This window comes from Elephantulus edwardii, unplaced genomic scaffold (genome assembly GCF_000299155.1).
Source record: "Elephantulus edwardii isolate Elephantulus edwardi_28Jun2011 unplaced genomic scaffold, EleEdw1.0 scaffold00352, whole genome shotgun sequence".
In the NCBI taxonomy this organism is placed as follows: Eukaryota; Metazoa; Chordata; class Mammalia; order Macroscelidea; family Macroscelididae; genus Elephantulus; species Elephantulus edwardii.
The window spans coordinates 455234-469461 of record NW_006400102.1 but is presented as its reverse complement, the minus strand read 5'-3'; the positions used below and the strand labels follow the sequence as shown (position 1 = coordinate 469461).

At 38.6% G+C, this 14228-nt stretch overlaps 1 protein-coding gene across 2 annotated transcripts in view; it reads left to right on the top strand.

Moving 5' to 3' along the window:
* FAM120A (family with sequence similarity 120A) overlaps nt 1–14228 on the top strand; it is a 269779-nt gene that overhangs the window by 186495 nt on the left and 69056 nt on the right. For both annotated transcript variants that reach the window (XM_006901938.1, XM_006901939.1), the window contains one exon: nt 4699–4948. In XM_006901938.1, coding sequence (XP_006902000.1) covers nt 4699–4948 — 250 coding nt within the window. The remainder of the gene's footprint in view (nt 1–4698; nt 4949–14228) is intronic.

Genomic DNA, 14228 nt, shown 5'->3' with positions numbered 1-14228 from the left:
GTAGCTCTGATTCTTGCCCTATCCTGAACCAACCTAACTATATGGCAACACCTGACCCCATTGCCACAGTAACGGTGTCGGTCCATCTCGTACAAGATCTTTCTCTCCTTCACTGACCCTCTGTCCTTCCAAACATGATATACTTCTCCAAGAACTGATTACTGCTGACAACATGACCATAGTATGAGAGATGAAGATTCAAAATCCTTGCCTCCAAAGAGCAACCTGGGTTCACCTTCTCTAGGACAGACCTATTTTCTTGGATGTCCATGGTATATTCATTAGGCTTCCCCAGGACCACAACTCAAAGTCATCACTTCTTCTGTCATGCTTATTCATTGTCATGCTTATTCTTTGTCCTGCTCTCATATGCATAGCAAGCTATTGAGAAGACCATGGCATGGATCCAGACTCATTTTAATTTCTAAACTCACATCATTGCTTCATTGCTCTTTAGTAACCTGGAGAGGTCCTTGACAGCAGATTTGACTAATGGAAGTCATCTTTTGATTTCCTGACTGCTAGTGTCAAGAATGTTGATTCTGGATCTAAAACAGATGAACTTGTTAACTCAGTATTTTCTCCTTCTATCATGATACTGCCTATTGGCCCATTTTTGAGAATATTTGTTTTCTTGGTATGGAAATGCAGTCCATATTGAAGGCTGTGGTCTTCTGCAGCAAATGATTGAAGTCCTCTTCAGTTTCACCAAGCATGTTTGTATCATCTATACCTCCAATTCTGATGCCACATTCTTCTTCCAGCCTCTCAGATGATCTGTTCAACATATAGATTGGAAAGGTATGGATAAAGAATACATCCCTGACACACTCCTTTCTTTATTTTGAAACATATAATGATCCCTTTCTTTTTTCAAACGATAACTTAATCTAGGTATAGGTTTCACATGCATACAGTCATGTATTCTGTGATTTTCCTTCTCAGTGTTGGTTACAGTTGTGATCCACAGTCTTTGCATAGTTGATAAGCACAAATAGACATTTTTCTAATACGATCAGCTTTCAGCCAAGATCCATCTGTTATCAGCATTTATGAAACCCTAATGAATTGAAGTGCAAATACTAGATACCTCATTATATTTGTCAGTATGTTTCCAACCTACTCTTGCATGCCTTCCATGACACTGCCTGCCTTTCCAAACCTGGCTCCTTAGTGTCTTGCCTTAAGGAAAAGGTTATTAACTTTGCTACAGTGTAAAGTGTTCAATTGGTACTCAAAGGTAGGTAAATGACCGATAGAAGTAGAGGCTCTCCTGTAAAAACTGCATTTTGTGTTTGTGTCCTGGGGTTTTGGTGGTTGTCTTGTGGGTAGTTTTGGTTTATATATATGTGTGGTTTTATTGTGGGTTTTAAAAAAAAATAATTCAAAAGCATTTAGAATAAAACAACTTAAGGATCTCTCTAGGCATATTTCATTGCATGTTGTGCTAGTAGCATAAATAAAGCACATTAAGAATAACTAAAGCAAAAGCGTTTATGTCAACTTGCATTTTTCTCTGGTTTACATGCATTTCCTAATTTAGATTTTAATTGTTAAAATCATGAGTATTGGAGATAAACAACAAAAATGCTTATGAGAAACTTGGCTGATATATACTTCATACAGGCCTAGCCTGTACAGTTCTATGCTTACCTAAAGCCCAAACTCATTGTCATGGAGTCCAGCTTGTGGCAGTTCCATGTGTTATGTAGGCCTTTCTTGACTGGAGTCTTTATGAAAGCAGTTTGCCAACCCTTTTTCACAGCCACTATGTGGGTTCAGCAGACCATTCCCCTAGTTGCCAAGTGCAAGCTGTTGTGCGACTCAGTGACCCTTTATGCTTATGGTAGGTACTGAATAAATTTTTAACTGATTTATTCCATTTGATCCCTGTTAGTTTGTAGTGGTGTCTTTATTGCATATAATGTTTTGCTACTAACCAAAGTAAATGGATTGAATCCATCAGCTGCTCTTTGTGATAAAGTTGGGCTTTCTCTCCTGTTAATAATTACAGTAGGCTTGGAAACCCAGGGAAGGGTCACTATGAGTTGGAATTTCCTCCTTGGCTGGTGGAGAGTAATTGAGGTTGTATGATCATTATGTTCTTGGCAGCTAAATGAGAGGTCAGTAAGATAATAGCCCACCAGCCACTCCATGGGAGAACAGGTTTGGTTGTCTCTCATCATTTCAGCCTAGAGGCCAGTAGGACAGTTCTGCTCTGTCCTTTGTAGTTGTTAGGAACTGGAATTGACTCAAGGTCACACTGCAATAGCGGTATTGATTGGGTGCTTTTTTTAGGGGTTTGGTATTGTTCGTTTGTCTTCCTTTTTTTAGGATATCTGGATTATTGACTTGCTCTTTTAGCAGGAATTAAGTGGCAGCTCCTACAGAAGTCTTAATTTATAATCTGAGTTTTATAGAATCTGAGCATAGAGCATCTTTCTGGGTAAATTCAGGCATACTGGGATCCTCAAAGCCTTAGTTTATAAATCATACCAAGGCAGATGAAAAAACCCTAAATAAAGATGAAATCAATACATGTCAGGGGTGTTCAGAGTTAGAACTATTGTCTCTTACCTTTGTAATACCTAGGAAAAGTAAGATCTAAGGAAGTCGTCTGAAATTGAGAATAAAAATCCTTTATTAATATTTCTAGGGTGAAACCAAAATAAAATAAAAATGGCTGTTTAAAATGAAAGACAATGAACAGAACTAAATGAAAAGAAATAAATGGGCTAAGTTTCAGTAAGAATTTCTGAATAAATATTAGCTAATGGTATTGTCTTTGAGTCCTATAACCTATTAGGATTTCTGGCATATGGTCTATGCTTTTAAAATGCACATTCTGTGTTTTCTTGTGTGACCATGTCTTGTGTCCCTAAACCATAGTTTTGGAGACTGGTAAATGAGACAGCCTAAAGTAACTATTTCTACACCATCAAATAAAATCTGTTCCTCGAAAAAATCTATTATGAAATAAATATAATTAATAAATTGAATTTATTCATTTTCTGCTTTTTTATGGCATTAAAATGAATTCTGTGATTAAAGTATTCTTTGATGTAGATCAGGGGAAAGAATGTGATTGTTTTCTCCTAGATTGTGAGTCCAAAGGACAGGATCCAGCTAATTATGTAGACAAACGTTATTGGGGAGTTTTTTCTGCCAATTAAAAATACTGAATAAAGATAAATAGGCATGTATTTATTTGCATGTGTATGTCTATGTTTTGACTTGCTCTAAAATTAAACATTTTAAGAGTTTTAAATTTTTTTAACATTTAAACAAACAAATTCAACTGTAAAGGACTAGTAGTTGTCTTGATTTGTATGTATGTTTAAAGCGTCTGCTTCATAAGACATTGGCATTTACAGATAACCCTTTGAAATGCCCTAGTGTCAATGCCTTTACTGATTCTGTGACCAGTGACATGTGTTCTTGATATATTCATAGATATATAACATTGTTACACTTTGTCATCCTTAAAACAATCAACTGTACTAAAATGTGCTTAAGCATTTTTATCTCCCTCTTGGTGACAAGAAATATACAAGTATCTTAATTGTTCTTTTTCATTACATTTTTAGAGATAAATGTATTTTGTAACTATACTTGGACAAGAGTTGGAACTAATCATTCAGCTTTTGTTAAAATAATGAACTCTTCAGTATCTCTCAGCTTCCACAGATGTTACTTCAGCAAAATTGAACATAATTGGATAAAAATATGGATAGATGAATCTCAAAATGTCATCTGAATAGAAATAATATTTTAAAGATGAGTTCTGAAATGGGCTGTTGGCTACTTATGAAATGTGCATTCAAGTTTTATCAGATTGTAAAATCAATTCTGTTTATGAGAAATTTTAACATAGTAATGTGTAGTGTGGATTGTCTTTATTGTGTTTCCTATTTAGTGTTTTTCCTTAATTTATTTCAAAATTGTGTGGGGAAAATGTAAGTTGGTGTGTTTTGTAACAATGTATTGACTCTAATAATGTTAACATAATTGTGGGTACAAGGTCATTGTTCTTGTAAAATATAAAAATATTTTTTGAGGTAAAATGAGAAAATTTTATACCTGTCTTATGTTTTGCCGAATAGAATTACAATATGCTGCCATCATCTAGGATTTCAAAGCCTGGAATATTTGTCAGTACTCTCTTTAAATCAACTTAGAAGTTGATTAGACATACCAAGAGTTTAACTCTTAAGTGTCGGTAGGAAGATCTTGAAATAAAGTAACTACCAAATGAAAATGAATTCTCAAATCTGAGTTGTAAAATTATGTTGGGAAAAATGTTAATGATAAAAGTACATTTTTTTTTCATATTAAACTCTTGTGAATTGCGCAATTGTCAGATTTACAATATTAAATTAATTTAGTCTGGTGATTCTAATTGATGCATACTACTTACATGGGGAAATGAGGTTATAGTTTGCTTAAGAAGAAATTTCTATTTAGCCTGACTGAAAATGTGAATGATTCGTTGGTCACATAGTGTAGAGGAACAAGCCAGTTGTTTAAACAGTACAGCTTTATGATTGGCAGCTTAGTAACAAGAATGTATTATTATTGTATAACATGCGATTTCAGGCTGTGACTATTAGAGCATTCTGTTTTGGTTAAGGCTTTAAATAAATGAAACTAGTGCATAAATAAATTTTTTTCTCTCTCTCTGAATTTTTCTTTCATTAGTTTCACCAGTGATAATTAAGGAATGGGCAGCTTACAAAGGAAAGTCTCCTCAAACTCCTGAACTGGTGGAAGCTCTTGCATTCAGGGAATGGACCTGCCCCAACCTGAAGAGACTGTGGCTGGGGAAGGCAGTCGAAGACAAGAACCGCAGGATGCGCGCCTTCCTGGCCTGCATGCGTTCAGATACACCAGCCATGCTTAATCCAGCAAATGTACCCACTCACCTCATGGTGCTCTGCTGTGTTTTACGGTACGTGCTGGCTCATGCTGTGTGCAGGGAATGGAAACTGACAGCCACCAGTGTATTTGCAGTAAGTAGGGATAGGTTAAGTGGTATCTTGTAGAGTTCCTCTGGGGTTTTTTGCGTTTTTTAATATAAATATACTATATGAAATCTATAATGTTTACACTTAAGGGAAACATATTAACTGTGAAAATTTTCCTTAATCTTCTGTTTATATGTTATTAAGGCCCTCTGGAAACTGTATGAACTTTGTCGCCAGTTATAGAAAGGCTTCAGGCCTTTGGTTAATAGGGTCTCTGTGAGTCATGTTCGACTCGTCAGTGATCAACAACAACAAATGTCATGTATATTTTAAATTTATGTTCTAGAATATGTATGCAAATGTCAGTACTTTAAATCTATTGAAATACTGATGGTTTTGAAGGCTTTCAGGAGAAGGGATTTCTAGTTAGTAATATTTTTTAAAATATTTATTGTGACTAAATATGTATTTTCATTTATCTCATCAAAAGTGTTTTGAGTAGTGTCTAAGGAATTTTCCACCAATAAGTATGGCATGTCACTTAGATAATTGTAGTTAATCATGAGTGACTGTTAAGCAGGAGTTCACAGTATCTTATTATGAACTAATAATTTTCTGGAGAAAGTCACTGTGCCTCCCTGAGCTTTCACACAGTTCATGCCTCTTCCACCTACAGAGCACTACAGAGTATTACCCGTAAGCAGTGTATATCTACTACTTCCCAGCACAGCAGGCAGGGCACAAGGGAAGTCAGGTCATTGCATAGATTTTTATTCCTCCCCCTGTCACTGTGCAAATTGAAGCCAATGTGTTAGCTTTTCTGGTAGGTGCTGATGAGTCTGCTCTGACTTAATAGCAACTCTGTGTGCAACAAAATGAAACCTTGCCTGCACCATTCTCACAGTCTCTTCTTGCAGTGCTCATTATTGCATCCACGCGGTCAGGCCATTTTGTTGAGGAGCATCCTCTCCTTCCTTCACTGACCCTCTCCTTTTCCCAGGCAGTACTCCTACTAATAACATGCTCAACGTATGTGAGAAAAGTTTGATCATTTGTACTCCTAATGAGGACTCTGGCTGCTCTTATTTCAAGATAAATTTGTTTATTCTTTTGACAATTCATTGTACATTCAGGAAGCTCTAGTGGCTTAGTCTTAACAAGCTGCACTGACTGCAATCTCAAAGGTACATGATTTGAATACAACAGCTGAAGAGGATGAACAATCTCCTCCCATGCCTCTGAAAACCTGCTAGAGGGTCAGCTATATGTCGGTTCTGACGCAACAGTATACAGCAACAGTGGTATATTTTAATACTCTTGGCTAACACCATAATTTAAAGGCATCAGTTTTTTCTTTTTTGTTCCCTCTTTATTGTTTGACTTTCACATGCTCATGACCCAAATGGAACTACCATGATGTGATTTCATTGCACCTTAGTCTTTACAGTCACACCCCTGCTCTTGAGCACTTAATACAGGTCCTTTGTGACAGACGTGGCCAGTGAATATGTTGCTGGATTTCTTGACTGCTGCTTCCAGGAGTGGTGATTATGGATCCAAGTAAAAAAATATCCTGGGAAGCTCCAGTCTGTTCTCCATTTATCGTAATGATGTTCATTGGTCTAGTTACGAGAATTTTTTTCTCTGGATGTTGAGTTGTAATACAATTTTCCAATAAGTGCTTGACATTCTCTTCACTTCCACCAAGCAAAGTTTAATTTTGCAAGTTGTTGATGAATCTTCCTCCTTATTCTTCATTTGTAGCTCATAATAGACCTACTTCATAAATTATTGAGAATATTTAATGGGGTGAGACATAGAAAAGCACTTTGAAAAGAATAAGCCTCTAATAACCTGTAAAAACAATGTGACCAAGTTGGGGTCCACAAAGTCTGGCCTACCTCTCTGTCCATCAGAAGCATGATGCTGATACTTACAGGTGAGACATGCCCCCATGTGCCACATCTTCTGTTAATTCTAACATCAAACCAAATCCCTCACTACACTGCAGTAGTTCATTGTAACGGTCACATGGAACTTACAGAAAAACTCAAGATTTGAGAGTGTATCAGGAAATCAGTAGATGACAATACAGGTGGAAACAGATATTCTCTTAGACAAGCCACCATCTGATACTTGGCCTTACAACTTTGGACTCTCCCCTGTGGTTGCACAAATGTTACAATTCTTTCAGTTGTGCTAATTAATTATGCATCTGTACCACCACTACCCCTTCACTCCTCAGCACCTAGCCCAAGGTGCTGGGCCCAGGAGCTCTCTAAGATAGCAGTTCTGCCTTACCCATTCTGTGGTTATCCACCACATTTACTGCCGCCGTTGCCATTGTTGAGGCCACAGCTGCCATGTGGGCTGCCACATCTTCTACACAGGGATCACTTTGCAGTCTGCTGTTTTTGTTTTCTTTTTAAAGTAAAAAAAAAAGTAAGTACATTTTTATTTTATATTGGGTTGCTTACAAAATTCATATACATTGTGTTTCATACTAGTCTTCATTCACTTTGTGTTTCATACAATCATTCCCATTCATTATATTTTGTGAAATTAATCACCATTGAATTATATCTGCTGTTCTTGATAGTACCAAGATTCTCATTTTCTCTTTCTAGGCATACTCAAATTAACCCTGGAAGAACAGCAGAACTGACTGATGCCCACATTAGTGGTTTACACACCTCATTTGCATTCCCAAAAAGTGCTAATAATGTATCTACTTAACAAGCTATTCCTCTCCCAAACAGCTCACATTTATATGGTCCTACACAGTCAAGTGGTGAAAATCAAAGCCAGAACTGAACTCTGCCACTGAATCAGAACCAACCAATAGCTGACACTCCCGTTAGGTTTCTGAAGCTGTAAATCGCATCAGAGGAGATTGCCTGTCTTTCTTTTTTGCAATTGCTTTTGGATTAGAACCACCAAGAGAGGCATGGCTTTCCCATACTACTAGCAGAGTAGTAGCCTAATACATTGTTGTTAGGTGCTGTCAAGTACCCTGTGAATAATAAGCCGGAACCCTGACCTAACCTTTGCCAACCTCAGCATCTCTGAAACACCTGAGCTTATTGCTGCAGTTACTGGGCCAGTCCCATCTGGTTAATGATCTTCCTCTTTTCACTGACATTCCACATTTCTAAGCATGATGCCCCTCTCCAGAGATTAGTCTCTCTTAACAACGTGCCCAAAATATGTGAGATGAAGCTTTGTCATCTTTGCTTCCAAGAAGTACTCTGGCACCTTCTCTGAGACATATCTGTTCTTTTAGCATTCCATGGGATTTTCAATACTCTTCCCCAACACCACAGCTGAAAGGCATCGATTCTTCTAGCTCTGAGATGTACAGCAAGTGATTTAAAAGACCATGCCTAAATCAGACTCTCTTTAGTCTTCATACTGAACGCTTCACGAATTTGCGTGTCATCCTTGCGCAGGGGCCATGCTAATCTTCTCTATATCGTTCCAATTTTAGTATATGTGCTGCCGAAGCGAGCACATACTGAAATCATTGCTCCTCAGTAATTTGTAGAAGTCCCTGACTACAGACTTTGTCAGTACAATATGTCTCCTAATCTCTTGACTGCTGGTATCAAGGGTGTTGATAACATAACTCATTTATTGGTAACTGCACACTAGAGTTTGTGGAAACTCATAAATTGTGCAGTTTTCAATTAATATGATTAACTGTTAAGTGAATAAGCAAATTTATTGAAGTGCTGATTCTACATTGTACAAATATGTATATAAGCACTAAAGACTTAAAATCCAATGATGTTGACTCAGTTTCAGTTTATGACAATGCATCATGAATAATCAAAGAGTTTCAAAGAAAATGGTATATAGAATTCTCAAATATCTTTATAGTGTTGGCCTAAAAGTTGGCTTTTTTAGCCATTGCACTTAGCCCCCTCTGGTCTCCAGCTACCTTAACTGCCAGTATATGGTTTTGCAAATCAATTTGGTCTTGCAAATCTGTATGGTCTTGCAAACCATCAACCTTTGTGAGACTAATAAGAGAAAGAGTGCTTCCCATACTGAGCAGCAAGATTTGAGGTGAGCAAAAGTTGTGGCAGCAAGACTTTAGGAAGACTGGAGTGAGACCCTGGTAATCGATAGTGGCATTGCTTTTGGGAAACTGGCAAGGTATAAGTAAACTGAAACCAGTCCAGAGCCTAAACTAGTAGTGGAATTGTGAACATGGGCTAAAACCAGACTTGTATTGGGTGATATTCTTTGCCTCCCCCACTTTCCAACTTACTTAATAAACCTCCTGTACCAGAGCTGTGAGTCAGCAATGAATAAATGAACCTCTTGCTGTTGTCGTGGCTCTAGAAGCACCATTGGGCTGGGCTACAGGGTTTCTGCTCTGGAGCAGTGAGGAGAGCCGTGCTTGTGTGAGGAGAGCTGTGCTTGTCTCATTCTCTCTAGCCCTTGCACAGCGAAACTCATGGCCTTGTGCCTCTACGTCTCATTTTCTCCTTCTTTGTCTAACTTCCATATCTAAAATAATAATAATACAACTGCATAGCTATATAGTTTTCCAAAACTGAGGAAGTAACATTAGGGCAATTTTATTTATAGAATTTATTCATGTTTTCTCACATAATGTCCCTTTTCTGCACCAAGATCTAGTCAGAATTTCATATGGTAATTTATCTCTTCTGGTATATAAGAGAGTTCTTTATCCTTTCTTATCTTTTGTAATCTTAATACTTTTGACGTATTTGTTGTCATTAGAATGCAGTGAGTCATAGCAACTCTCTGTACAACAGATCTAAACCTTGTCTATTACTGTGCCAGTCTCACACAGTCAGCTGTGTTTAAGCCTATGTTATCACTGTCATCTTGTGGAGAGTTGTCTTTGACTTCCCATCTTTCCAAGCATGATGTCCTTTTCAACAGTAACAATGTGTCCCCTAATTGGAGTCGGTCTGGTTTTTCTTCTAACTAAATTGTGTTTTAATTAGGAGCCATAACGTTGACTTCAACTCATAGCAATGAACAACCAACCTATACCTTGCCTTCCCATGCTGCAACGTATAAAATAGATATAATCCTGTAAAAATAATACTATGAAATACTTTAAATTTTATTTTAAAATTTTTATTTTGTTGGTCATATAATTCCCGTTTTGACTGTTGACTGCTCTTCTTCTGTGTCCTTTTGTTACTGTCCATCTTTCTTCTCTGCTATCCTCTTTCTTTTTTTTTTTTTTTTTTTTTTGGCTAAGTGCAGTGTACTTTATTGATGGTACATGACCAGATGGGCTCTCCAAGCCCCTCCCCTTTCTCAGAGGGATTTGATGGAAACTTGTGTCAAGGATGTGAGATTCTCAGTGTGTGGGAGGATCAAGTTGGGGCAAGGACTCCCCAGCAGCTGAGGGTCTCTCTCTCTGTCTTCTAGTGGTATTGCTGGGGCTGGTGGTCCAAGGGGATCTTATTCTTTGGAGGCCATGTGAACCATCAGGTCGACTACCTGGTTACTGTAGCCAAATTCATTGTCATACTAGGAAATGAGTTTGACAAAGTGATCGTTCAGGGCAATGCCAGCCCCAGCATCAAAGGTGGAAGAGTGGGTGTCACTATTAAAATCACAGGAGACAACCTGGTCTTCAGTGTATCCCAGGATGCCTGCTTTACTACTTTCTTGATGTTATCATATTTGGCAGATTTCTCAGACGGCAGGTCAGGTCCACAACTGACACATTGGGTGTGGGGACTCGGAAAGCCATGCCGGTAAATTTCCCATTCAGTTCAGGGATGACCTTGCCCACGGCCTTAGCAGCGCCAGTCGATGCAGGGATGATGTTCTGGGCAGCTCCACGGTCATCACGCCACAGCTTTCCAGAGGGGTCATCCACAGTCTTCTGGGTGGCAGTGATGGCATGGACTGTGGTCATGAGTCCCTCTATAATGCCAGAGTTGTCATGGATGACCTTGGCCAGGGGAGCCAAGCAGTTGGTGGTGCAGGAGGTATTGCTGACAGTCTTGAGACAGTTGTCATACTTTTCATAGTTCATGGCCATCACAAACATCGGGGCATTGACAGAAGGAGCAGAGACGATTACCCGTTTGGCACCACCCTTAAGTGAGCCCCAGCCTTCTCCAAGGTTGTGAAGACACCAGTGGACTCCACAACATACTCAGCACCAGCATCACCCCACTTGATGTTGACGGGATCTCACTCCTGGAAGATAGTGATAACTTTCCCATTCTCAGCCTTGACAGTGCCATTGAACTTGCCATGGGTGGAATCATATTGGAACATATAGACCATGTAGTTGAGGTCAGTGAAGGGATCATTGATGGTGACAGCATCCACTTTGCCAGAGTGAAAAGCAGCCCTCGTGACCAGGCGCCCAGTGCGGCCAAATCCGTTTACTCCGACCTTCACCATCGTGTCTCAGGGATGCGGCTGAGGCTGCACAAAAGGAGAGGGCAATCTGGATCGACAAGGAGCAGAGAGCTTTGCTATCCTCTTAAAGCCCATTTTTCTCCCAAGGAGCAGGTTGTGGATTTGAAACTCTTTCCTTTGATTTTGCAGTACAATTCCTTACTACTAGGCCACCAGAGCTATTCTCCTAGTGTTTCTTCAGTCTCTGACACCTCAAAATGCTCATGGCTCACCATGTTTTCCCTGTCCCAACCCTGGCATCAGCCCTTCCAGAAAGAAGTGTTCCTTAGAAAGTTGTATTTGAAAACTATGATATGGACATTTTTTGTTGTTGTCAATATTAGGGTATGTCAAATAGACTATAAACTCAAGTGATTCTATAAACAACAGATTCATATCCTTGCTTTATTCCTATACCATCCTAACCTTCTCTGATATGCTTCAGCCCACTGTTAAAATCAGTGTCACTCCAGCTTGTTGCAGTCCAGTTCTCATTGTCTGACTTTCTCATTTTCCCAGTATAATGGATTAGTTCCAAGGATTAGTCCCTCCTGACAGTATGCCCAAAGTTTGTGAGGTAGTTTCACCTTGTTTGCCTCCAAGGAGCAACCTAGTTGCATTTCCCCCAAGACAGACTTGTTTCTACTTTTGATAGTTTATGGAATAGTCAGAATTCTTTGCCAGCCCAAAAATTCAAATCTATCAGTTACTCTGTCATCTTTATTCATTGTCCAAGAGCAAGATGCATGATGATGATGCTTTTATGTATCATGTATATCAGATAACACTCATAGCAAACCTGTGAACAGTCGCTCTGAACCTTGCCCTATCCTGAGCCGTCCTTACCATCTCCAACACAGTCACTATGTCAGTCCGTCTTTTCAAAGGTCTTCCTCTCTTGCGCTAACCTTATAACCTTCCAAGGATTGTGTCCTTTCCCAAGGACTGGCCCCTTCTGATAGCATACCCAAGATACATTAGGTGAATTTTCAAAATCCTTGCAACCTGCATTCATCATCTCCAGGTTAAGCCTTTTTGTCCTTTTCGCACTTTATTGTATGTTCAGTATTCTCCAGCATCACAACTCAAAGGCATCAATGATTATTCTTTCATTTATAGTCATGTCCATTTCTTAGATGTGTAACAAGTAATTGAGAATTCATGGCCTGGATCAGCCTCACCTTAGTCTCTAGACTCAAATTGTTCCTTTTTCAAACTCTGAAGGGACCCTCACAGCAGATTTTCCCAGTGCAGCTCAATTGATTTCCTGACAGTTGGTGCCAAGGATGTTGAATGTGGAACCAAACATGATGAAATCTTTAACAATTTCAGTCATTTCTCTACCTGTCATGATTCTTTGCATTGGCCCACTGGTGAGGATTTTTGTTCTTGATGTTGAGATGTATAGGAAGCAATTGAAACTTTTGTATGGATCAGGCACATGTTAGTCTTTTAAGCTACATAATTACTCTTCAGCACTTTGGAGAAGTCCATGATGATGGATTTTCTTAACATACTTTTAAATTTCTTGACTCCAGTTACCATGGATTTTAACTGTGGATCTGAGTAAAATGAAATGGTTGACAGCTTGAATGAAGGCTTCATTGGTTCTTAAAGGAAGTTTAGGCTGCACTGAAGGCAGTAGCAAAAAATAAGGCCACTGGAATGGATGGAATATTAGTAGTGGCATTTCTACTAGTAGATGCAGCCCTGCATGTACTCTCTAGTCTATGCCATGAAATACAGAGTACAAATCCTGAGCAGTAGATGTACATGTTGCTGCAGCGGTGTCCCTATATCTGGATCATTCAGCAGCATAACTGTTTGAAGATATTGCTGGAGTTCTGAAGTTAACCTGAATCAGCATGGATTACTTTTGGGGGGGGTGTGAGTTTTAAACTAAGTCAAATTTATAGAAAAGTTGCAAATACAGTATAAAAAGAGTTGTTTATATTTTGTTTTTACCTGAGCCGTTGTAGATTGTTGTCAAGACACACTTATTTTCCTCAATTTATTTTCCAGTCATCTTAGATAGTTTTATATGACCATTAAAATCAATAGAGACTATATTATTAATCTTTAGAATCCTGTTTGATCATTATCCTTATAATGTTCTTAATAGTGACATATGATCTGTTATAAAATCTGTCTTTGCATTTAGGTGGTCTCTTTTAGTCCTGAAAAGTTGTTCTTTGCTTGGTTTCATGACTATTTGTTCTAAAGAACACTTTTATTGTAGGCTGTATCTCCTGTCTCTGACAGGAATTCCCAAGAGTGGAGCTGTTCCTCACTGTATTCTGCCTAATGATACTTAGTGTCTGTCTGTCCTATTACAGGGGAGTCTGGGGCCTAGTTGATCAAATTCTCTGTGTGTAATCCAGTTTCTCATAGTTTACCCTCTTGAGTGCTACCCTCATCCCAACTAGATTGGTTCACCATCCTCCAAACACCTCTAGTTTAGGCACCTGATACACTGCCCCTGCTACCATTTTTTATGTTTTTAACAAACTTCTTTACTAAGTACATTTTGACTAAATAGAACTCAGTGCATCAGTTTCTTAACTTTTATTGAATGTTAGCTAATGGAGGAGATTCGGGTTTTCTTTTATACTTGTTTGCTTTAGAATCTCCTAGTTTACTCTAGAAGGTACTCAAGAATCAAAAGCTATTTTAAGAGCATACTTTATCAGTAAAATTGAAGATTAAAACTTTAGATGCTCTAAATAACAATATAAATATGGTTAAATTGTGTGTATATGTTGTTGTTGTTATTGTTATGTGCTGTCGAGTCACCTGCGACTCATAGCGACCCTATGTACAACAGCCCTAAACTCCGCTCTGTCCTGTGCCAATCGC